This window comes from Plectropomus leopardus, chromosome 13 (genome assembly GCF_026936395.1).
Source record: "Plectropomus leopardus strain MGB_pleo_1.0 chromosome 13, ASM2693639v1, whole genome shotgun sequence".
NCBI classification, from domain to species: domain Eukaryota; kingdom Metazoa; phylum Chordata; class Actinopteri; order Perciformes; family Serranidae; genus Plectropomus; species Plectropomus leopardus.
In genome coordinates, this window is record NC_142188.1 from 29041646 (window position 1) to 29067170 (window position 25525).

A 25525-nucleotide genomic window follows, 5' to 3' on the forward strand; every position below is an offset into this window, starting at 1 on the left:
TGAGGAAATTAGGAACACGGCAGGTTTTAGAGTGTGATACTCATATTGAGAAACTCTTTCAAACTAACCCTCTTCTTTATGCATGAAGCTTTAAGTATCTTACCTCTTGTGGCATACTAGGCTGGAGTGTGAGAAGCACGCACACACACACACACACACACACACACACACACACACTCTGTCACTGTCAGTACAACAGAACTAAAGATCATCACCTGAAGTGAAAATCTCGCTCTGGGAGCAAAAGTGCAACATTCAGCCTGGTTGCTAGGCTACATGCAACACATGGTTTGAATGAGCCAAGAATTCATCTTTACACTGCTTGTCAAGGAAGTCTCATGTGGCCTGAGAGTGCACGAGGAGACACACGCAGAAAACACACACAGCTAGCAAAGGAGCTGTTTGAGGTTGTCTCCCTTTTAATCACAGCACCTGATGTTCACTCTTATGTTTGGACAATGTGTGAATACATTGGAGAGCCAAGACCAGTGTTACGTGTGCTGTGCAATTAACAGCTTTTTTATAAGTAGACTGTGACGACACTTCAGCTGGGAGAGTTTTGTGATAATTAGTTTTGACAAGATGAGAGCCACTTGTGTCATGGATTCACACCTGAAATTGGTGTGGATCATAGTGTTCCTTCGTGTCCTATGACTTGGAAGTGAAGCAGACTCTGAAAGGGATATCGTTCATTTTTAGCCACACATGTAACACAAGATTAAGGAAAATCAAATAAGGGGTACTTAATTAAATTTACATCACAGTCTGCTTTAATGTACAAGTTGTGTGTTGTGTAGGGCCCTAACGTGCATGACTGACCAAAAAACTGCAGCCCACTCCCAACGGACAGTCAAAACCATCACATTACTTCATAAAAAGAATACAGTTGAAGGTTTTTTTTTTCTAGATTTGCATTACAAATGTTTGTCAAACTACTGCATTCAATAAAGGAAACAAACTTCACCCAAGAGGCAGAGCTGAGGTCCACAATAGAGCTTTATTTTGTCATTCATCAAAATAACAAACTTAGTATCTCTGCAAGCTACTGTAACAAACTCAATAATCAGAAATTAACAAAAAGAAAACAAAAAAAAAACAAAACAGGTACACCTCTATTTACACCATGGTTTCTGATGTATGCTCTATCACCTGCACCTCGTGATTGGGGGCAAATGCCAAGTAAGACATGAGGCAGTCAGCTTCTACATGGTGCTGTGCCAACAGTAGCAGACAACACATGGCCTATGTAGTCAGAAGGGGACCTGGACAGTACAAGGCTAATCCAATGTCGAGTACCATTGTGTGCACTTCAAAATAGAAGCCTTTGATCCCACTCAGTGCTTTTATTTTAATGACAATACAGATTTGATCTGAGCTTATCTGAACATTAAGAGGCATTGGCTGATGCTCCTCAGTGCTTTTTGAAATTAACAGGGGACACTTTAAATTTAAAATGGTAAACATTTCATGTGTATTTCTAAGCAACAAGAAAAAAAAATATCCTATCAAAAAACGGAGCATCCTGTCCTCAATACAAAAATGGGAATTATTACAGGGTATACAAACTCAAGGATCCATTATGACTGAGAAAACAAGACAATTTTCAAATCCGGGTAGATTGTAAATTTTATTGGAAAACAAAAATATACAACTTGGAATGGATTATTTGAGGCATGACCAGAGGTCATAAAAAAAATAAAAGAAAAAGAAAGAAGTAAAAGTAGTGAGTAAAACATTAAAAAGCATGGTAAGATTAGTCGTTTTCTGGTATATAGAACAGCAGATACAAAAAGAGTTTGTACGAGTACCTAGGAGATACACCCGTGTCATTTTTTTGCAGTAGTGCAATGCTGAGAGATTTCCATATATACTTTGTCCGTAGTCCATGCAGAGTTAAACTCCTCTACATTGTTTCCATGCCAACAGTGTTGCCAAGTGACAACCAGCTGACAGGTTTCCAATGTCGCCATGCGTGGAGGGGCCCCGAGCACACAAGACGGGAAGATTCGAAGTTCTCCGGCTCCCAGGGGCCTCCACAGGCTTCTGGTTGTATGACCATTCCGTCACTCCAAAACACCATGACAGCAAAAGAAAGGGACATGGGGACAAGAGCCTATGCAGTTTACATGCAGTTCCTTTGGACAGCAGAAGGGGCAGGGACGAAGGGGGGCTATTAAGATTTTACAGATAAATTACACAAAGAAAAAAAGGCAAATTATTTATATACGAAATCTGTACAAGGCCTTCACTTCGCCGTCATCATTTGTACGAACTCTGCAGGGGGGAGAAAAAGAAATGTTGCGGCTCAGTATCCTACGAGAGACCTAAATGGAGTCAAAATATAAAACGCAACATCTACCAACCTTCATAGTTGACCTGTCCATCTCCGTCAATGTCTGCTTCTCTGATCATCTCGTCCACTTCTTCATCAGTCAGCTTCTCCCCAAGGTTTGTCATCACATGGCGCAGCTCAGCAGCACTGATGTATCCATTGCCATCCTGAAATTTACATCAGTTAGTTCACACAGTCTTAAAAAAATGCTGCACATATGTGTGTTATATGTATGTATATATGTATGTATGTATGTATGTATGTATGTGTGTCTGTGTGTGTGTGTGTGTGTGTGGGAGTGCAGACAGCATTTACCTTGTCAAAGACACGGAATGCTTCTCTGATCTCCTCCTCGCTGTCTGTGTCCTTCATCTTCCTGGCCATCATGGTCAGGAACTCTGGGAAGTCTATCGTTCCATTTCCTGAAGATGGAAATCAGACATCGATGAGGGATTTCCATCTAGCAAATCAACAGTATGCGTGTGGTTAGCAGGTTTTGAGGCCAGATTGAGTTCTCACCATCAGCGTCCACTTCATTGATCATGTCCTGCAGCTCTGCCTCTGTGGGGTTCTGGCCCAGAGAGCGCATGACTGTGCCCAGCTCTTTGGTGGTGATGGTGCCATCTCCATCCTTGTCGAAGAGCGAAAATGCCTCCTTGAACTCTGATAGCAAAAAAAAAACAGTAGATAGGCTTCTTTAGTTGGGCAGAGATGTCACACCTTTTGCTAAATATACACAGCAGAACTAAGACCGTAGTTTGGATTAAAAAAACACTGTAAAAGGCTAAAAAAAAGATTAAAAATCCATATAATGCTATCATTCCACCTTGGATAATGAACTCCTCTTTTCCTTAAGTCTGTAAATCACCCTCACACAAACCCCAAATAAGCTCAGGACTCAGTCAAAGAGGCTTTACATTAAATATGTTTCAGTAATAAACTACCTACGGCATACTGATGAGCCCTCTTTGTTTTGGGTTTCAAGTGCAGTTGTTTCTGGCTAAACAAGGGCAGCCTGCACGAGAGCAGGCAGCAGGGCAGTCAGGCTACATCAACAGCAAACGACAGCCTGGGTGGTTTGGTGGAGCCGTGAGGGACGAGGAACAATGACACACTCATCAAGTGTGATGAGGCCAACGGGCAATGTGTAGTGGCATGCAGCAACTCATCAGCGTCACAAAAACTACAACCTGCCCTGCCATTTGCGGGGTCAAACACACAGGGCAACACCCTTTTTGTTATGAGGATAGGCCTACTGTCTGCATCAACTGCAGGAAGTGTCAGGGACGGGAAAGGATTCTTAATTCCTCTGCTATAGGCCATTAAAACTCACATCACTGCAGATGCTTACTGTGCTTTAAATGACTGTACATTTCCCCAAGGTAACAGAACATGTAAGTGCATGGTAACATCATGCTGTTTGCATAAATCTTAAACCGTCATGCGTCAGCAAAACATGAGGCAACATACAGCAAGATCATCATCAACAAATTGTGAAACCTGAGACCTAAACTGAATTAAGTAAAGAGGAGCCGGAAGATCTAATCAGGGAAACCACTACAACTGTGCCACATTTTATACATGCACCGAATACATTACAGTAAGAATCCCTGAGCACATACTGGCTGCAGAGCCTAGACACACACACACACACACACTCACACTCACACTCCGCCTGCATGATTTAGATTACATCATCTAGGTCTCATCTTAGGATATCAGTGTACTAAACCCAAGTTACTATCACAATTGTGCTTGAATCATGCCATCCAAAGAGAACACACCCAGGGCAAAGGACACATCATGCACTGCATGTAAAAGCTGACTGCCAACACTTCTCCAGAACACACAGCCCTTCCAGATTACATCATATATTACATGGCAACCATGAAAATGCAAAGTTTTCCATGAGGGAGTCCTTCTGTGCTCTAGAGCCAGCAAGCAACAGCCGTTTCATTCATTCCTGTTTTATGACCAGTAGGCTGCCCTGAGGAACGCCTTAAAAGGCAAAAGTATAAATCCACTGCAAGGGATGCAAGGATCCATAAGGAAGGCCACTTGGCAGGATATGAGGCAAGTAGTAGATCAATGCAGCGATGTCTTACCCGCAATCTGCTCTTCTGTAAGCTGATCAGCCTGTAAAATACAACATGAAGCAAAAAAAAATAGAATTAGATTTAATATGTTAGAACAACATAGATGACCTCACAGTCAGATCCCCCATTTATTCCTTTGCATTTGATACAAACACATTAATTGTACACTGGTGACTCATCTGGAAGTTAGACTAGCTGTAACATCATCTACAAGATAACACAAAACAGGCGTTTTCGTGTCGGTTAACTAACCATCTTGTTACTAAACTTGGAAGCCCACAGGAATCTCGATAAAATGTAGGACGTGCCGTTTAACGTCAAATCTTTCTACATTTGACTGTCAGATGACGCAAACTTTATTAAACAATGGACGACTTACAATTTGGCGGTAAATGTTAGCTAGGAAGCGCTAAAGTTAGCTAGCTACCATGATATGCCGGCTCAGTTACAGACGATCACCAACGCTGCACACTTTTAGCAGAATGACTGACTAATACAGCAGTCGTCACAAGCAAGCCATCGCCTGGCAAATAGTCACAACATTATTTTCAATCAGCGTTTATCGTTAAGTGTGACAAATACCGTTATTTGACGGACAAATGTTAGACGGCCACCATTACAGTACAGTCCATCATGCTGATAAGAGTTGCATGAACGCAACTTTATTGGAGAACGTAACTCCCTATAATACAGTTTGATGTGACTGTGCTAACGTTAGACACAAAGATGTTAACTCACTGAACTTGTTCAGACCAACGCAGCTTCAGCTAACGTTAGCTTTGTCTAACAAGCTAACATTACCTAGCATCTAGCAAGCTGTCATTTATTCGACCAGCACTGCGGTAAGTTAGTTCACGGTGGCTTCAGCTTAGCCACTGGTGACGTTATTGACATTAATTTCGCGCTTTTAAAAAACGACAGATGCTGTGGGACTGCCAACCGATTCTAGACTGTAGAGAAAATGTAAACTTGCTTTTTCTTACCATTTCGATGTAGATGGAGCGGCTGGTTCACGACAAAATCCGTAATAAACTAGAGCCAACACGAAGCCTACGCGGACTGACAGCCTCTATGAACACACTGAGATAGAAGCAACTGGACTCGCCTTTAACGGCTACCCTAAACTCCTCCTCTTTTCAATATCCCTCCGCCAACTTCCTTTTTCCTCAGTTATTAAAATAATCAAAAACACGCTTAGAGACAACATAAGCTACACGCGAAAATCAAAATACACCAATAGCACCCTCGCACGACTGTGGTGTGAGTTTTGACGTCACTATTAGAAATGATATCGCGTATAGTTACAGGTCTACATAACGGAGTATGAATACTTTCTGCTACTCTGTGATGGGGCACAAGACGTCGCTGAAAGAAATCGCGCTCTCTGATTGGTGTGTTTGTACCTGCAATGCGTCACTCCCATGGTCTGCGCTGCCGCTGCATCTTGTCCATAGACATCCCAGTCAGTGCCACAGGCATAGCAGACAAGCTTGTTGCACAGTGTGTATACATATGGGCATCATCTTTAGGGAGACCCAATAAGATAGTTTTGATAAGTAATTAGCTACCAGGAGCATAGTTTGGTACTTGTAACTGGGGTATTACTGACCCAGTTTGTGCTTACATGAGTTTGTGTATTTCCTGTTGCTGCAATGTTTTTCTTTTCTTGTGTTTTCATTTGTATTATATTGTTACCTATGCTTTTTTTAATGGCTGTTACATAGACTGTGATAGAGTTCAGTGTGTGTTGCCTGAAGTTTATGTCTGCTGTGACAGTCTTCATCACTTTAAATGTTATGCATAATGAGATGCAGTGTCAGGACTGAAGTGTTTGAGTGTAATAGTTTGTAATAAGTGTGCGTGTGTGTGTGTGTGTGTGTGTGTGTGTGTGTGTGTGTGTGTAATATGTGACTGTAGCAGGTGATGCTGTCAGGTGACTGTATTCTCAGGTCTAATTGTGCTGCTGGTGTGGATGGGAGTATCTGATAGCCTGATTGCTTATGCCTGACTGGTCTCCCAGTGACCACCTGTCTCTGGCCTGATCCCATGGGAGACGCTGAGGAGGAGGAGGGTGGACAGGGATGTGCATGGAGAGTGATGTGAAGAACCACTCAGAGAATGTACTAGAATCTCCACGTCCCAAAACAGCCCCCCTTCCTTCCCAATTCTGCTGCCTCTCTTATTATTAGACACGGATGTCACACTAGAGAGCGGGGATTGCAAAAAGCTCAATATCTCACACGTAGATGGAAGGAATGAGGATCCAAAGTGGTTCCCACTTCCATCTGCGCTGTTTGCAGAGGTGATGCTGCCTGTGCCATGTGATCTGCTGAGCAGCTTTAGAATCAGCCAGGCTTTTTCCCAACCTACCTAATCTGGAGCACATTGGATTCTTTTCATTTAAATCTGTTTTTCTGCGACAGGGTTTTTGTCACTGTGCAGATTATGTAATTCCAAAGGTGACGGCACAAAGGCCCGTCACAAGAACCTGATAAGCTGGAGCATGTGTGAACGACATGTATGTATGAATTTACGTATTAATTCTCTGAAAATACTGCTGAACTTAGATGCTATGTAACAGTGACGGGCGGACTGATTCCTTTCAAAGTTTCGGTTCCTTTGAGTAGATTCAAGTAAATGGATCAAACCTTTTGAGTTTTGACATTTTTCGCTAAATATGGTGCCAGTTTCTCTACGGCACTTTGTAATATAACACAACATTATGCTGCATACATGTGGTGTCAGAATCATCTGAAAATTGACTTCTCGATCTTATTTCACGGATCGTTTGACACGTTTTCTTTGCTCCTTGTTAGCAGTGTGTTTACATGCTTTAAGCAATAAAAAAGAACACATCCTCTTTGCAGCGTCCTTGTTGTTTCCACATTTAAATCTCATGGACTCACTGAAGTCAGAAGAATGACCATCCAGTGAGCACTGTCCTTAGCTGGCAGAGGCCTCGACTTGAGTCTGATTCAATCGATTCTCATTCACCCACTGTAGCAGATAGTGTGAGCAGTACCCTGTGATAGCAGAAAGTGGTAAATAATCAAGGATTCATGAGCATTCAGACATTTGACAGGGTGACCTGGTAAAAACCTTAAAAAAGTAGTTCAGGATGATTCATTTGTTGATTTCTGCCCGTCACTACGATGTCATATGTAGTTGTAATGAACACTTGGCTGCATTTCTTCTGATAACCACATGTTCTAGACATTCTTATAGAACCTATATGGTAAATTGCTCCAATCAAACAGTTGTTAAGAGACAATGGTTTACTGTGCGGTCATAAATCTAAATCAGAATACCTTTTTACCTCTGTCTTCCTGCCAAATTTCCATAGCCACCCTGCACCCACTTTGCAGAATCAGCTGTTTTTTTTTGGTTGATGACATGCCCTTCAATGATCCCCAGGCCTCAGAGGACCTGCTCCAGGTCAAAGGTGATTTTAGGTTGGAGGTTAATATGGATAGGGAATATTGGAGCCCAGGAGACGTGACTTTACGGTCTATATAAACCTGAAACCAATCTGCATGATGTAAGCCAAGGAGGATTCATAACACAGTGCACGGTACAGTCTTACAGTGTTTTTGCATTATGAATGTTAGGTATTATGTTAACTGATTTTGTTTTGGTTTTTTTTTACTTAGATTAATCCACACACTATGCTCTCTACTATGTTCTCTACTACCCTCGTCTTATCAGATCTGTGAATATGTAACCACTTCAGGTAATGAGTCCTTATCGGACGCAGCCCTGCCCAGAACATTTATATAAAACGAGCGCTTTCGTTTCCATACTGCAGGGGTCAAAGGTCATTCTGGTTCAGCTGAAGCAGGGCTGAAGGTGCCCCCTCCATCTTCATTAATGTCACCTCCCAATAGCCTCTAACATCACTCCCGCTGATAGCAGTTAGCATTGTTCCCTTTGCAGGAAAAGCCTACCATGTGGGACAGTTCAGTTTTGGCAGTGGGGGCAGGTTGGCACACGGCATGCGAGATACAGTATATGGTGTGTAGTGTTATTGCGCAATTGTGCTATAAAGCAGCTTTTAAGGAAAAAAGCCTAAAGAGAAGGCGATTTTGTGCACCTAAGTGGCTTTAGGGGGACTTTGAGGGATGTAGTGCTGGTGACAAATATGAGAAGATGTTTACCTGTGTAACAGAAAGACACGGACGCCATTATTAATGAATGAGGTTTAGTAATGCACCTGCTGGTTCCTTGCCAAGGGAGTGGATCACCTTTCATGGGAGTGAATGGCAGTTGTTTGTGCGTCATGGATGTCAAGCTATAAGTGAAAAGACATTGTATGAGCGCACATGCAGGCATCTGTTTGCTTTTGGGTGTGTTTGGACATCCGTGCATGTGAGACTGGCCTATACGCCTGTATGCAAATTCTCCCATACAATCTGCACTGATGGTATATACGACAGGAAAGGGGTGTGTTTGCGTACGCATGTATTTTTTATGACCCACGGGCAATGTCGGCTACATCTGACAAGCGTCTAATAAGAATTACCACTAATGCTTCCCAGCATGCTCAGGCCAAAGGTCTGGCTCAGTCAATGGACAAAGTTTACGGCCTCCAGCAAACCGCCCCCAGTAAGCGTGAATGGTTTTACAGCCGTGCAATAAGAGGCATCAGCAGGGCCAACAACAGGCTAGTCGCACAGGAGCCAATCCCATCGGCATTCTGGCCTACCTGTTACTGAGAAATGACATGTTTTCCAAAATTACATCATGAGGGAGAAATGATTAATGGCCTCAAATCGGATAAGAGGATTTGGTCGGGCCTGCTATTCCCTGCCTATTTCAATCATGTTGTGATGAAATGGATATAGTGTTAAGCATGCACTTAGTTTTCTATCCCCCTAACGTGTCTCTGTTTGTGGCCCCAGCACTAGATCATCAAGCATCTCTAAACCTGCACATGTCAGTTGTTTTATTTGAGGGGATCTGAGGGACAAAACCACTTACTGGCTGTCAAATAGAATCCCTGCTGTTGATCTTCGCTCTCTCTCTCTTTTCATTTCCCTCCTGTCCTCTCTCCCTCTCTCTCTCTGACTCGATCTAACTCTGTCCCTCTCCCTTCCTCTCTCCTTCCCTCACTGGCTTGCCTCCAGCTTGTCTGCTGCAGTCAGTTTGAGAACTGGAGTTCAAACACTGCAGCCTTCAGCAGCACATGAAACAGTGCTACTTGGAACCTTCCAGAAGTGTGGCACTACAAAGCTCTCTCGCCAAGGTGATTTCATCCTCAGTGGCTGTTTTTCAGTGGCTGCTGTTGCTGTGGCTTTTGTCTGAAACAGCTGTCAGGAGTTTTACCTGCTATGGATTTTTCTTTAAAATTCTTTCCAGAAGTTTCCTGTATGTAGTGTTGTCTAAGTTCACTTTCTCAATCAGCCCTGTTGAAAGTGAAACCAGTGGATTGGAGAAGCACTGCAGAGGTTAATGCAGGGGTAGCTGTGTGCACAAGTACTTTGGTGCGTAACCACAAAAAGGAACTGACAGTGTTGAGAGTGTTTTAGCAGCGCCCTGTCCTTGACCCGGGCTGTAGCATAGGCCAGGTCCGTCTCTGCAGTGTGGCAGGGACCTGCAGGGCTGCCTCGCTCCGCACCCCTCTCAGATGATCTCATCCTGCAGGGGGGCAGCGGGCTCCACCGCATGCTGTGGCCACTTCCAGATGAAGGCTGCAGAGCAGGTGTCTAGTCGCCTGTGCATGTGTGTGTGTGAGCGACTGTGTGTGCGTTTGTGGCTGTGAGAGTGCTGCATTTCTACTTAAACCCTACTCATAAACAAATGTGATTGATCTGCCTCGTGTGGAAGACTCAGCTGCGACACCTGGTGGCTGGAGATGAAATTGCAGCACAGCAAAAGAGTGACGTCGCAAAAGAAAGAATTAATTATGGGAGATGCAGCAGTGGAAAATAACTAAGTATACAAGTAATTTTACTTAAGAAAAATATCTTAAAAGTGTACCTGAATATTTCCTTTTAATGCTATAATTATACTTAATTAGTTGATATTTACTTATTTGAAGGTGTACAAAGATACAAAAATATGATCAACACCAACAATACCATGTATTTCTGTAGAATAAGTTGTGTAATTAGGTCCACCTCTACAACATTAAAATGCTGTTTACATGTGCATCAATAATAATGTAATACTATATGTATAATATAATAATAATAATAATATAATTTAATATAATATAGCATAATAATATAACACTACATAAACGGTGTCGTTCTGCTTAGTGATTTCTTTTCATTAATTATAGGTTAAAATACCTAACAGCACTTGTAATGGAGTATTTTTACACTGTAAGATTATTTATTCTGGCACTGATGAGATGAAGATCATTGTCGTTAATGTCCACTTTACTTTGATGGCCACAGTGTGCTTTATTTGACTTTAATTAACTATATAAATTGATTAATACTGCCCCGATTGTCAATCCAAAACAAGATTATGATTCAATTTTTCACCCTGCCAAGAGTAAGATGTGAAAATGGCATGCTCACCTTTAAAGACATTGAGTCCTTACACAATTACAATCTCTCAGCAGCCTCATTACATGACATGTATCAGCTTGCAGGAAGATGACAAACGTGGTATTCACATTCCTCTCCAGTGAGAGGTCAAAGGTTAGGGTGAGCTGCAGAGAAAATCCCTAGAGAACGTAAAGAGTGGCATTCTTGTTAAATGATATCTTAAAGGAACACTTCACCCTCAAAATGGTAATTTGTATGTCAGTTACTTACCCTGTGTTACTTTTAATTTGTGAAAAAAACTTTGTATTTCTTGCATGCTTTAATAGTGAATTAAGGATCCAAAAACTGGGAAAATTCTTGATGAATTGAAGTACATGGGGGCCACGTCAAAGCTACATCAAAACATCTATTTACAATCACACAACTTGAGTCGAATAATACAAGTCTCATTTATCAGGTTGTATGCTAAATGTTTCCCAAACATATGCACTTTTACCAAAACGTTACAATCTGAATACTTTCACATATACAGTACTGTAAGTGGTGTGTTTTCAATAGAAAGGTTTTTGCAAACTGCATGTGTTTATGAAGTACTGAACACACAACTGAAAGACAATGACTGAATGAGACTTGGATTATATTGAACAATTTGTGTGATTGTTCGTAAAGGGGTATTTTGTTAAACATGGACCCCATTTACTTCAATTCTTTAAAAAAATTCAGTTTTTGGATTCTTCGTTCACTGTTGAGGCATGCAAGAAAAACAATCCTTTCTTGTGTTAAAGTCACACAGTCTGTTTCCCCTCTTGTAAAGTGACACGTTGGTTACAACATTTAAGTTTCTTTGTTCTTGAAATAATATCTCCACAGCACAATGTTGCTAAATTGGCACTTTTAATGATTTATATTATATTTACAAATCTTTTTTTTCTAACTTGTAGTGACAGTCCAGCTTTAAAAAGACAGCTGCCAGTTGAAAGACTGAATTGCTCTGCTGTGCTAAATTATCTGGGACACAATCCAGCAATGAACAATAATTTAGTGTAATCCCAAAGTGGGATGAATGCTTTAATAAAACAGTGTCACCTACTTTTTAATGGTTTGTGTGCTTGCAAAACAACAGCACATAAATTGACTATGTTTTAGTGATTATGACTGATTCAGATATGGATGCATCACTGTGCATTTTGAGCAGGCTCGAGGCTCAGTGTGATTGTGAGCAGAGGGCAGGAGTCTGACGCCAGGTATCCTGGCAGATGCTAATGTTCCTATCAAGGAGGCAGTTGGCCTAGTATCAGCTGGAAACTAAAGACCACTGCAGTGGTTTGCTTTTCATCACTGTCTCTAGCCAAGAGATGGTTGAGTTCTGCTGGGTCAGACCCTGACTGTAAACTGTTGTCCTGGCAAAAAAAACTTCCAGCTCAAACTTGGCAGGTCCATCGCTCAGCGAAGAGGATTGGAAATAATTGACTTTAAAAGTCACTCAGGTTTAATTACTTGTGTGTTACGATATAAATAAGAGTCATTCATCTTGTCTTTATAAAACACATACAGGGGCTCCAAAAGTGCTTGGTTTTGTCAGCTGGTGCATTATTGCGTGCAAGTGTGCAAGCTTTTTAGTGCCTGTTTGAGGGATTAATGTAGATACTGTATGTGTGAGTTTTTGGTATGTACTATCTGTAGCGCTGCCTGGGTATGTAGCTGTCCAGGATCCGAGGGCTGCTGTGGGTTATGTAGTGCAGGGCAGGGTCGGAGTAGTTGAAGGGCGGAGGGTTGTACTGCTCCTGGATGTATTCTGGCAGCATGGGGGGGAGGCTGGAAGAAAACAGAAGCCAATCAGAATGCAGCAGTAAACGCCAAACTACCACTGTCAGCCGTAAAGTGATAAAAACTGTAAAGTGTCCCTATTGTCTCTTGCACTGTATATAAGGAGTTCTTCAGCCTGCATCATGTTGATCATTATGTACTGTGTAATTGTATCTAGTGGTGATATATCTCCATCAAAGCCAGGAGTTAGATTTCTGCACATTTTGTACCTCTCTAAATTGGTGCCTTCTATAACTCTCCATACAGTAGACAATCATTTCCAGCAATTTATGGAAATGTTTGGATGGGCAGCAGTTGTTGTGGAGCACTCGGTGACTCATGAATATTCATGCACAGGCTCTAGCCTAGATATTCTGAGTGTTGAAAGATGCTGAAATCTGGGGCTAAAGCTGATTAAAAACATGAAACACACATCCCCGAATGCTCCTCCAAGACTCGCTGATTTGCAGTTCAGATGCTTTGGATTGTATATCATTATTCTTTGTGCAAATATATATATATATCCTATCCGATAATGAGGTACAGACTGTGCAACCTGGCCATGAATTATAATATGAATAAAATAACCAAAAAAAACCCAACACAATTCTTGACAATGAGACCCTTCAGACCCTTTGTTCAGACACTGATTACAGTTAATGTGTGCAATGTGCACTTAAACTCACTGAGCTAAATCCAAATTGTAGTCGAGGTGCATAAATTATGCTGATTTTATAGTATTTCAAAGATTTAATGTTGTAAAAATTAAATACATCTATAAACAAAATTCCTGAAAGAACTAATAAATATCTATCTATCTATCTATCTATCTATCTATCTATCTATCTATCTAAAAATGTTGTGAAAACCTACACTGATGGCACCTAAGTGGAAGTTAAAAAAAGGAACAACATATTCATTAATTTAAACCACTTGTGCTCTATTATATCTCATACATCAGTGACATGAAGTATTATATCATAACACATAATCCCAGTATCTCTTTCTGTCTGTCTTGTTAAAGGACAACGCCATAACCTCTTACCTGACTTTTGCTTATTCACTCTAATCTAACAACATAATCCCACAATGCTGGCGCCGACCCCCTTCCATTATATCCATAGGGTCTATTTACTGATAGCAGAGAAAGCAGGCCAGTCATCAGGGGGATTATGTGTCTCTGTGGCACACTAACACCTGGCCCAGATGCCATACATCTGTACACACATGCTTGGGCCAAGGACACATGCACATTATTATGCACGGCTATGCACATCCACGTGCACACATGGATACGAGATGTACTTTAGCAGTTACAGCAGATTTTAATTCGGCTTTGTATTAAAATGGTACTGTGATGTAATATATTTTCTATGTGCAGTTGACAATGTGATTAAATGATAACCAAACACTTTTTTTGTGACTGATCTTTGTGGTCAAGCTAAGTCCTAAAAATATTTCGCAATCCCCTTCACGATAGCAAACACCACGTGATTTTATATTAATTTAAAGGAATACCCACAAGTAATAAATCTAAAACACGACAGTACAAACAACACGTTAAACAGGCACGCTAGAGGCAAGCTCTTTTTTGGCAGTATTTTCCAGGGTTTCCAACACATTCATTTATTTGTGGTGGCCCGCAACAATTAAAACATCTGCCGTCACTTATACATTTTGTTTTTTTAGAGCTGTAGTTTGTGCTTTGTAAATGTAAATGCAGCTGAGTTGGCTGGGGAGCTAGTCTACTTTGGTAGTCCCTTGCCTAATGTAAAAAAGAATCCTAGAAAAATAAAAATAAATACAAATATGAAGATACAGTAAGTACAATGGTTATAGAAGCAGAATATACTCGATATACCACTTGGTTATTGATTATACTACACTCTTGGAGCACAGAGCCTACTCCTAGCACAAATGGAGCAGCAAAAGGCCAGGCGCAGATAAAGTGAAACTTGACACAAATGTTTGCAGAAGCTGCATCTCTCATCCATGGATCTGATCAGCTCTGATCAGAGCGATAGATCAATTATCCACCCCACGACTCAAACTCTTCAAACAGCTGTAGAGGAAAAAAAGAATTCTTGACGAGTTGCACCAGTACTGTGTTCAAGAACCCACAAAAACATCCAAATTTAGACAGGGGACACAGAAGAATGAAAAAAGGACACACATAATAAACTGGACTGCAATTCTGTAGGAAAAACGGTTTTATACTGGAACATCCTAGTGTGGGCATAGGTTTTGTTCCACAAGAAATCCTTCCCCTAGGAAATTTCAAAAACTTAATTTCTGGTGTTCTGGTGAATTTTTATGCATCAATGCATCATTTTATGATGGAAATGTCTTCAATTTCTTCAAAATAAAAGTTCTCTGTTATTTTACTTTTCTATCAGGCTTTCCATTTAACTCAACAAGATAGCAAATGTACGTATTCCCCGAGAATCACACCATTCCTTTAAGATATTTGACTGTATCGTTTTATTATTATGCCGTTTTTAGCCTTTTTCCTGTGAACATATAGCACCTTTAATGTGTGGATGTGTTACCCTCATCATTACCGTGGTTTACTGTATATTCTATCTGCAAACATTCCTCAGTGTTACTCAGTGCAGTTTCATAACTCGTACCAAAGCTGTTAGTAGGAAGTGTTTTTGTTTAATATAGTAAGAGAGTGGGCAGTCCGTCCTCCAACTGAGAAGTTAAATACAAGAAGGCAGTGCTGCTGCAGCAGTACAGAGGATGAGATTTAAAGCCTTCAAGTTGCTGTAAAGGATTGTCTCTGCGCAGACCTACTTGACTACTGTACCTTGAAACACTGAGTGTGTAACGCTGTGTGTGTGTGTGTGTGTGTGTGTGTGTGTGTGTGTGTGTGTGTGGTTATCCTCTGCAGCAATATATTTCGTGGTGACCTGCTATGAACCCTGTCTCACCCCGCCCAACACAAGCTGCTGACCCACCTAAACACATTTTTCTTACTCATTAGAGTTTTAAAGCACTGCAATGGCCATTATTCTGAAGGTCTGTGTGACTATAGAAAGTCTGAGCGAGGCTGTAATGCTCGTTACATGTCAGAAAACAAGCATGATGAGGGAGGTTTACTGCCCACCATAAGACGATTGTTATATGGATGAACAATGAGACAACACTGGTATTTTTAGATCTCTGCCATTAGTGAGGGAATATCATAAGTACGGCAGAAGGGTGGTGCCAACAGAAAAGGGCATGTTGATACATTTATCAAAAGCACTGAAGCTTTGAGTCTCTGGTCTTTTTGGAGTTTCTAAGTGATCGCCTCTGAGGACTCCATAGCCATAGTTTTACATTGTGAGGATGATTGAGGAATGGCCTACGGGGTCATTACAAAGCAATGAATGCAATAAAAAATGGTTGTGGGCAATAGATGTAAATGGCCAGAGACAATCATCAGGTTTGCATTTAGGGACTGTACTTTATTTATCAAAGGAGGGGCTGTCTGGGGTGTTACTTTTCTATTCGTCTTTTTTAAATTTAATCTAATTTTTACTCTGGAACCACAAATAAATTACCAAAAATAACTGGATACCAATAGGCAAACAGCCTGCGTTAGCAATGTGTGAACATAATAATGGTAATAAATGGAGTAATTTTGGCATTTTTAAAAAAGTAAACATACTTCCAAACCCACTTGCAGGTTTTTGAATTCTGAGGGTAATAAAAAAAACAAACAAACAAGTAGGACAAATAAAATTTGAATGTCCCTCCCAAGCCAAATAACAAAAAACATAAGTCCCTACCCAGTGCTTTTATAAAATTTTTTAAGTGCCTCCCCTGTTTTGCACCACCCCTTCCCCTCTCATATATTATGAACAGTCCCTCATATCTTGGCAAAAATATAACTTATTGGCAAAAAGGAGAAATGTTTTATTCTGGTTTAAGAATTGTCTTTGAGTGTTGTGTTTTTTAACTCCCAATGCAAAAACCGGGTCACCATTAAAATCCTTCGCAGCTTTTGAGAATTTAGGCTGACCGAAGCTTCAGATGTACTCACAGTACTCTATGTAGTAGGCTAGTAGGCCTTGATAAATAAATAAATTAGTTAATTATTTTTATGTTATTTTCATTAGTCAAAATGTACATATTTTTGGTGGATTATTCGTGTGTATGTTTTCCTTATCAGCACAAAAAAGTGGAAGAATATCATAATCAGGAGCTCAGATCAAACTACTGTATAATAATGTTATCAGCTTTCAAAGACCATCATTAGTTAAAACCCTCCAATCTGTGTAATTCAGTCAGTCATGCATATTGTGTATAAAGTAAAACTGTATGCAGATTCTATGTCATTGTGATTTAACTCACTCTCCGGTAACTGTCCTCTTGCAGCAGCAGAAGCAGGCCAGTGCAGCCAGAAGCAACAGCAAAAGCAGAGGGATGCCGATGCCCAGGACCAAGCCCAGAACAAGGTCCAGTTCCACGTCATTCACCTTGTCTCTGTCTGCAAAGAGTCAAATCAAACTAAGTCATGGCAAACATTTTCACAAAAAGCTGTCATCGCAGTCACAGCATGTTTAATAGGGTTCGAGGGATAAATGTTAAAAAATGCCATTTGCATGCTCAGATGCTCACCTAATACACAGGACTGGGAGTCATCCACATCAGTTGTGCCGTTGCAGACACACCTGTAGCCTCCGTAAGTGTTGGCACAGAGGGCAGGAGGGACGCACACCGCCTCTTTGGCCTTACACTCATCCAGATCTGTAGGTGTGGACAGTCCAACAGCAAGTGGGAGAGAGAGGCAGTCTTACCAACAGTTTGCCATCATTAAAAAAAGTGCTGCAGTAGCTTTGACACTTTAGAGCCGATACAGTCTCAGTTTAATACCCTAAATGACCTACATACAAAAACGAGACCATCAGTGAGAAGACTGGGTATTTCTAATATTGTTACTCTTAAAGGTTCAGTAGGTAGCTTTGATAAAAATAACTTTTCGTAATATTTGCTGAAACTGTCACTAAATCCTGACAGTAGTACATGAGATGCCTCTGCCTCCACCCAGTGCTCCTAATGGCATCTACAAGAATCTACCACAATGAACAAAAGGAACTAGGGCTGGGCGATATAGCTTTGAAACTGCAATATTTCAAGGCTATTTCACAATACACGATATATATATCTCGATATTTTGAAATGTCTTTTTAAACCAATGTTAACTATTAAAATACAAAAATTATTAAATGAACTGCAGTTACAATAAATTAAAATCAAGTAGTTACTGTCTTACTAAAGTTGAATATGCTACTGTTATAACAACATTTAATAAAATACGGTGTAAAATAATTCAGATAAGGTACTCTTAAAATGAAATTTTAAAAAGTACTGTTATAATTAAATAAATCAAAGCAGGAACCATGGCGCTTTTATTTTAAAGGACCTGGCTCGTCTTTGGCTGGAAGTGTCAATGTTTTTACTCGGGACTTGAAGCTTCCTGTCAAAAGCTGGACGTTAGCGGAAAACAAAAAAAGTGATAGAGCATGGGCCAAAACACGAGAGAAAACTAAGGGATTTGATAGGCACATACCAGATCAATATGAGGCAGTGCTGCTCTTCACTCTTGAAAACACGACTGCTTTTGTCCACAGGGGCAGACAAAATCAACATTAAATAAAGGTTTCTTATAGTTACTTTAACGCCATATTACTATGGCAAACTGAAAGGTTGTATTATATTAGTTACAGTTATGATGCTGAAGTTGGAAAAAAGTGAAAATCACTACAAGTATTGGTCATTTACCATCAACTTCTACGCTCCTGATGTCATAGTGGCTGCTGACTCTGGCCAGGTATTCTCTGATGTACCAGTGGGGCGTGTCACTGGACACGTTGATACGATACTCGGCCACATCTGGATTGGCGCCCTGTGCTGGATCCTTCTTGCTGGCGTTGTAGAATTTGTTCTGGAAACCCATCGACAGGATGTGCACCAGCTGTGTAAGGAGGAGACTGTAATTAGGCAATAGAAAAAATTGTTTTTATTTACTTAAATATATTATCACTGTTTCACAGGCATCCCCCCTGCCCACACATACAGGCACACACATACACACACACACACACACACACACACACACACACACACACACACACACACACACACACACACACACACACCTGTTTGAGTCCATCAGATCTGTTCTTGGTCCAGCCCACAGAGACATTGAACACATTACAACCTGCAGATAAAAAACAGCAGCAACAGCTGTGTGATGACCTCTTATTACCATATATGGGCATATTTACCATGGTAACACCAGAGGAAGAACTAAATAAAGCTATAGAGGCAACATGGGAGACATCACCTGGAGGATTGGCAGATTCCCCTGCAGAGAAACATCATTCAGAAGTGCATTAGATACATGGATGACACATTGGACAAGTGCAGTTAATGTAGAGCACAAAGACATTATGTTTTAAAAATATACAAACTAGCACTGCAAGAGAGTTTATGAGTTTATAAAAAAAGAGTCCCAAGACACTGTGTTACATCCCCTGTCCCCTGTAGGGGGAACTGCACATTGTTAAGTGTATCACAGAGAACATTATGATGTCACAGTGAAGTTGACATTTGACAATCTGCATATAAAATGCCATCACTTCATCATTTTATCCCATTAGACATTTGTGTGAAAATGCGTCATAATTAGCTTATTGATTCTTGAGTTATGGTCAAAATCATCTTTTGTGAGGTTAAAGGTATCTTTGACTACCAAAATCTAATCAGTTCATTCTTGAATCCAAGCAGACATTTGGCCAATTTTGAAGAAATACCCTTATGGCATTGCCGAGATATGGCGTCCACCATTATGAGACAAACAGATGTTGTACGGACGGACAACCAAAAAATGAATGTCTCCAGTGAAAGCTGTCGCAGGTGCAGAGGCATAAAAATATATTCAACATTTGGATGAGATACCAAGGATCATGTGCTGGGGTTGTTTGTAGCATCCTTTAAGGGCACAGTAAATTAGCTTAAAAATAAACATTATTGGAACATATTCTCAATAATAAAATAAAATTGTAATTTGCCAGATAAATCAAAGCAAACACGTATGATTGTGCACGTACCACATCCATCCGTGTCCTTGGCCCTCTGGTATCTACAGGAGCATTCCACAGAGCCGGGCTTGTTCTTGCACTCAAACTTAGCATTTGGACAGGTCGCCAACTCTGCACACTCATCTATATCTACAATACAAAGACAAATACTGTTTACCCTTTAACACCTGGATTGACATTAGTTTTCTTGCATTGCATTCAAATATCTTTTACAAGCTATAAAACCTCTGAAACCTGAAAGAATTGGTTTAATTTTTTTTTAAACATATGGAAAAAAATGCAATGAGCAACTCGGCAAGAGATGTCCGACAAATTGAAAAAAAATATTTAAAGGCGGCAAGAAAATAATCTGAAAATTAGCTGGCAGGGAATGCTAGACATTATCAAAAAATGGGAAAAATGTCCAGAAAACTATATTTACAAATCTTTTACTTATATATAAAAAATTTCGATACAGAAAAGTCATGTCTATAAGTACTATCTGTAAGTTATTTTCTTGTGTTTTTGATCGTTACATTCACTAATTATGACTTAATTTACTTGTAATTTTTTTTTTTTACTTCTTTCTTTTTTTTTTGCTCTTGTAAAGTTACTTGTTGTTTTCTTTCCGAGGTTTTGAAAGAAATCAAGCCAATTTGCTTATGTTTCAAAAGCTTAAAACCTTATAAACAAATGTATTACTGTTCATGCTGAAGTGTTGGGTGTTGAATACCTGTGCAGTTGTGTCCGTCTCCAGTAAAGCCTGGCTTACATGTGCAGGTGTAGTTTAGTTTCGTGCTGAGACAGTCGGCGTCTTCGTGGCAGGGGAAAGGGAAAGGAGGGCTGCACATGTCTAAGAAAGCGAAACAGGAATGAGATCAATTATAGTAAATGGGTAAAAAAAAAATCTCTCATAATGATAATGTGAGTGCACACATAGTGCCACAGACCATGCTCAAAGCACTTGTATCCCTGTTTCCCCGCAGAGACAGTATTGTTGGGACACTCTCCACAGGTGAACTGGCCGGGCTCGGACTCTGACTGGCACTGCACTCCTCGGAAACAAGGTTTGCCCCGACATACATCTGCCGTTTTCTCACAAAACCTTCCGCTGAATCCCTTTGGGCACAGGCACCCCACCACCTGAGAGCGAAGAATGTGGAACAGAAAGGCAGAGGGACAGACAAGCTAAAATACTGCACACATTTAAAACAACATTTTGTCTGCACTACACCCGCTTATTCCTGTTCAACATCAGCACAAAGCGGCAGTTTTTTTAAATGGAGCCTCGAATGTCAGATGTGATGAATAGAGTGAGTGTATAACTGAAAAATGTACCTGGAACTTTCCCTGCTGGTGGTTTTCAGTGATGCTGTCGTACTGGCAGGAGCCTCCGTTGAGGCAGTTGCAGACACGCAGCATGGGAGTGAACAGGGAGCTGGTGAGCTCGTCACTGACTCTGATGGTCAGCTTGACAGGCTGTGTGGTCTGGGGCGTCCATGACAGGAAGCCGTCACCTTGGTAAATGTAACAGAGAGTCATGCATTCACATACACATTCTTATAGGTGGCATTCTTAAAGGGACAGTTCTCCAAAAAATCAAAAATACATATTTTTTCTCGTAACTGTAGTGCTATTTATCAACCCAGATTATTTAGGTGTGTGTTGCATTATTCATTTGGCGGGTGTATTGTGGTGAAGAAGAAAACAGTTCCTACATGAAACTGCTCACAACAAGGTTTGTGGATTATCTTGAGTAACCGGGTCATGATTTCTTTAAAGAGATATTGCTGTTGAGTTTTTGGAAAGTATATCTTTGGCACTTTGAGCACAACCACAAGCTGAGTGCCATCCAGTTCGGCCGATAACTCCAACACTTGACAATTCACACCAAAACAATCTAGACTGATAACCAAAACTACAGGTGAGAGAAAAAAATATGTATTTCGATTTTGGGGTGAACTCTCCCTTTTAAAGGCCATTCCTCGGTCTTCCTCTGGTTTAATAAATTAAAAAAAACATGAAAATTCTACATTTGCAGAAAGATTTTTGTATCAGTATGAGTAAAAACAGCATTTTATCCTTTTCTGTCAGTCTTTTGTGCGTTCTGTTTGCCTGTGCGTGTCTCTCTCCGTGTGACCCATCCACTGACTCAGCTCCGAAATGTCCCATCTGCCGAAAGACTTAACTGCTGGCTACAGCAGTAGGCTCACCATCCCACTAACAAATGTCAACAGTAACGTCATCTGTAACATGGATGGAGGAGGGGGGCTCTCTTTGATATGATGGAAAAACGTGTGAGTGTCTCACCGCTGCCTATGGAAGTGTGTGTAGGCCTGGGATGTGTCAGCGAGTATGTGATGGGGTCTCCATTTGGTTCCTGAGCCTCGATCTGAACGTTGACAGTGGAGTTGACCTTACAGTGGATCACTGTGGGCTCTGTCACTATGGGAGGCATGTTACCTGGCAGACCACACACACACCACATTGAGTTAGTACAGATCAGCTGTGAAAACACAGAAATTAAAACCAAAAGTAAAACCATCTTACCGTAGATCAGAGCCAGGTTTTGAAATTGCTTCTTGGCGTCCAGAGTCCACAGGCCTACTTCAGAGCTGCCGGACGCTAACGTGTCGACGACACACTGCATGCTGCCATCACAGGTTCTCCTCAGCTCCTCCACCTCAGCAGGACTGACGCTTTGCAACAGCTGCTCAGAGGAGATAGACTCCAGTGGTTTCAGTGGAGGTAAAGAGAACAACAGGCTCTCTGGGATGGGAACTGTCCCTAGAAAGACACACACATACAGAGATTCGTATAGACGTAGGAAAGGACAGATGTACCTGTGCCAAACACCCAAATTATCAAGATTATGACTATTGTACTGGGCTGCAGGATAATCGCAATATTAATATACATATATATCTATGTATGTATGACATGATGTATGTAGACACACAGGTATTACTGACTGCCCTTTTGTTAATTTACATTATAACTACAACCACTAATGTTAATAATGACTCAAATACGTTCTGGCCCATATTATCTCCACAAAACAGCTCTCCTAAAACAATCATTCAAATAATTACTAGCAACTATAGTTAATCTCCCCAGTTTGATTTTCTATACCTGTTCCACTCTTAGCCTCCTGTCTGTATGTCTATTCTGTGTCTTTGCATCTTTGTTATTGCAAATAAAACTTAGCATAAGTTGAAAAGAAAATATTTAGCACAAAAAAGTCTGAACAACTGGCCTTGTGCAGGAAATTATATAGCAAATTTCCCCATATTTTTGTTCATATCCACAGTTTGCTCTTACTTTATTTGTACCCATTGATTTCTAGAATTGACCAGAGCAGTCCTATTTTTGCTCCTCTTTTAGTTAAAAGAAAATGTTAGAAGTCAAAAACACATTTACCAAAATAAGAGAAAAACATGAAACGTCATTTTCACCATCCAAAAATGTTTTGTCTAATGAGGAAACATATGTTTTAAGTTAAGTTTTAAATGTTTTTTCTTCCAAACACAATTAAATGGCATAACTTTATGGATCTACAGTCCACTCACAGGACAAGCCAAAGTGATGCAGAATCCCCTCTGAAGGGGGGTTGAGGTCTGATGAGGTCAGCAGCCTGCCGTCCGACATGAGGAAATCATCTGAGCGGTTGGAGCTCCAGAGACCCATGAGACCTACGGTGCGGTTGTAGAATATCTGAGGAACCTCAACCATTGCCGCGAGCTGATTGTGACCTGCAACCCGCCATGCCACCACGTGAAGACCGCCAGCGTACACTGCTGCACAGCGACTCACTGACAGACAACGCACAGCAAAGTCCTTCTCACCAGTGTGCACAACACCTGAAAAGACAGTTGTGACATAGTATGTGTAAAATGATTAAGGTCCTAAGACATACCTGTGTAGGTGGGATTTAATTATAGGCTTAGATTTTCTCTAATTAACTTTTTAATTGAAATGCCAGATGTGTGTGGTGATAATTACCAACTGTGACCGGGACTTCAACATCATCCACCAAAACCCGCAGTCCGTCTCCTTCATCCGCACATCTCCATTCAATCTGAGAATAAACACAAGAAAATAAGAGATTATGAGGGGTGGTTCACACACTTCCTTTCTTTTACTAGCTTGTGTTTGTGTCCCTTTTTCATCACCTTTTCTTAAAATTCTGTGGCCCCTTTCAGAAGTCAGTCATAAGTTAATTTTTTTCCTCAGCGGCAGTTTTAGGAGTTGCAGGGTCGATCTGGTCAGAGCTGATCAGATCGATGAGAGAGGAGCAGCTGCTACAGCGCAATGAAAGTTTCACAGCACTGCACCTGTCGTTCTGTTGCTCCGTATGTGCTCAGAGTACACTTTGTGCCCCGAGAGTGAGTGTGGTGTATGTACTGTATAATTAAACAACAGTATATACAATAACTATATATACATATATGTATGTATATATATATATATATATATATATATATATATATATATATATATATATATATATATATATATATATATATATATATATATATATATATATATATATATATATATATATATATATAAAACTATATATATATATATATATTCCAGTAGTTCTCCTAATGAACGGTCCAGAACCAAAAATATAGATTCAGTTTATGGTGGCAGATGTTTTAATCATGGCAGGCCGCCAAAAATAAACACATGCATGGAAAACCCTGGGATGGGTAGGTTTTGCAGAGCAGGAGATACTTAATCACTTAATCTGTTATAGTCAAGACTGTAGAGTTCTGTACCTGAGTAATTATTATATAGATTTACACAGATGTTGTTCTCCAAAATGTTGAAAGAAATGGCTCAAGTTGTGTTTATCATATAGCTGGAGGTGATTAGCTTAGCATAAACCCCCTCAACACCAGAAATAGTTGCTTTTATATTTCTGTCTATGGTTGACTATGGTGAGTGTATTTTTTATTTGGAGGGAATCAGTCTAGCTGTTTCCCCTTGCTTCTTTATGCTAAGCTAGGCTAATGACCTCCCAGCTCCAGCTGCATACTACACACAAACATGAAAGTGCCATCATGTCTAACTCTCAGAAAGGAAGTGAATAGGATTATTTTCCAACATGTAACAATTCTTTTAAGACACACACACTCTCTCTCAGTGACGAACACACACAGTTACATTGTCTTCCCTCCACACAGACAAACATCCTGACCTTGCCGATGCCCTGGTGGAAGGCAGCCATGCGCACCACCACTGGGACCTCAGTGATCCCCTTTGCGTCTGTGTGTAGCTTGTCAGTCTGTCCTTGCAGGGTGAAGATATTAGAGCCGGTACTGGAGGAGAGACGCATTATCACAAACTCTCCCAGGGCCTTGAAGGAGTACTCTGTCCCATCAAAGGTGATGAAATGGAGGCTGCCGTACACCATCGCTGAAAGGGACACATGGACGAAAGACGAAATGGTTTAAATTCATAAATCTAAAAAATCATACTTTGGTCTTCTTTGATGAAAAGGTGCATAAAGTTGGAATAGGGAAAGGGGAATGGACAAACCACTGAGTGACTGTCATGACTGCATCAGGTCACATGACAGTCAATACAGCGAACAAATAGGTGCCAGAGACTGTATTTCCTCTAATGGCCACTTGAAGCTGACTCCAAAAGTGAGTCAATGTATTAAAAAACAAAATGCAACTTTCTATCTGTTCTTTTTCTTCTGTGTGTGTGTCC

General features: G+C 40.6%; 2 protein-coding genes across 2 annotated transcripts in view; both read right to left on the reverse strand.

Moving 5' to 3' along the window:
• Positions 1–978: 978 nt before the first annotated feature.
• Positions 979–5539, reverse strand: calm2a (calmodulin 2a (phosphorylase kinase, delta)). The gene is made up of 6 exons (XM_042501739.2): positions 5412–5539; positions 4438–4468; positions 2852–2995; positions 2648–2754; positions 2364–2499; positions 979–2274 (listed from the first exon to the last, which is right to left on the reverse strand). The coding sequence occupies exons 1-6, from the start codon at positions 5412–5414 to the stop codon at positions 2246–2248; spliced, it is 450 nt and encodes a 149-aa protein (XP_042357673.1). The 5' UTR covers positions 5415–5539; the 3' UTR covers positions 979–2245.
• Positions 5540–10401: 4862 nt separating this feature from the next.
• Positions 10402–25525, reverse strand: part of LOC148187741 (uncharacterized) — a 32451-nt gene continuing 17327 nt past the window's right edge. Inside the window, exons 12-26 of the mRNA XM_088086888.1 lie at positions 25008–25225; positions 23804–23879; positions 23371–23661; positions 22352–22588; positions 22112–22264; positions 21140–21318; positions 20752–20944; positions 20535–20654; positions 19832–19951; positions 19066–19086; positions 18878–18939; positions 18501–18693; positions 17337–17465; positions 17070–17205; positions 10402–12737 (exon numbers count right to left, since the gene is read on the reverse strand). Of these exons, the coding sequence (XP_087943014.1) occupies positions 12596–12737; positions 17070–17205; positions 17337–17465; positions 18501–18693; positions 18878–18939; positions 19066–19086; positions 19832–19951; positions 20535–20654; positions 20752–20944; positions 21140–21318; positions 22112–22264; positions 22352–22588; positions 23371–23661; positions 23804–23879; positions 25008–25225 (2270 nt within the window). The 3' untranslated portion in view covers positions 10402–12595. The remainder of the gene's footprint in view (positions 12738–17069; positions 17206–17336; positions 17466–18500; positions 18694–18877; positions 18940–19065; positions 19087–19831; positions 19952–20534; positions 20655–20751; positions 20945–21139; positions 21319–22111; positions 22265–22351; positions 22589–23370; positions 23662–23803; positions 23880–25007; positions 25226–25525) is intronic.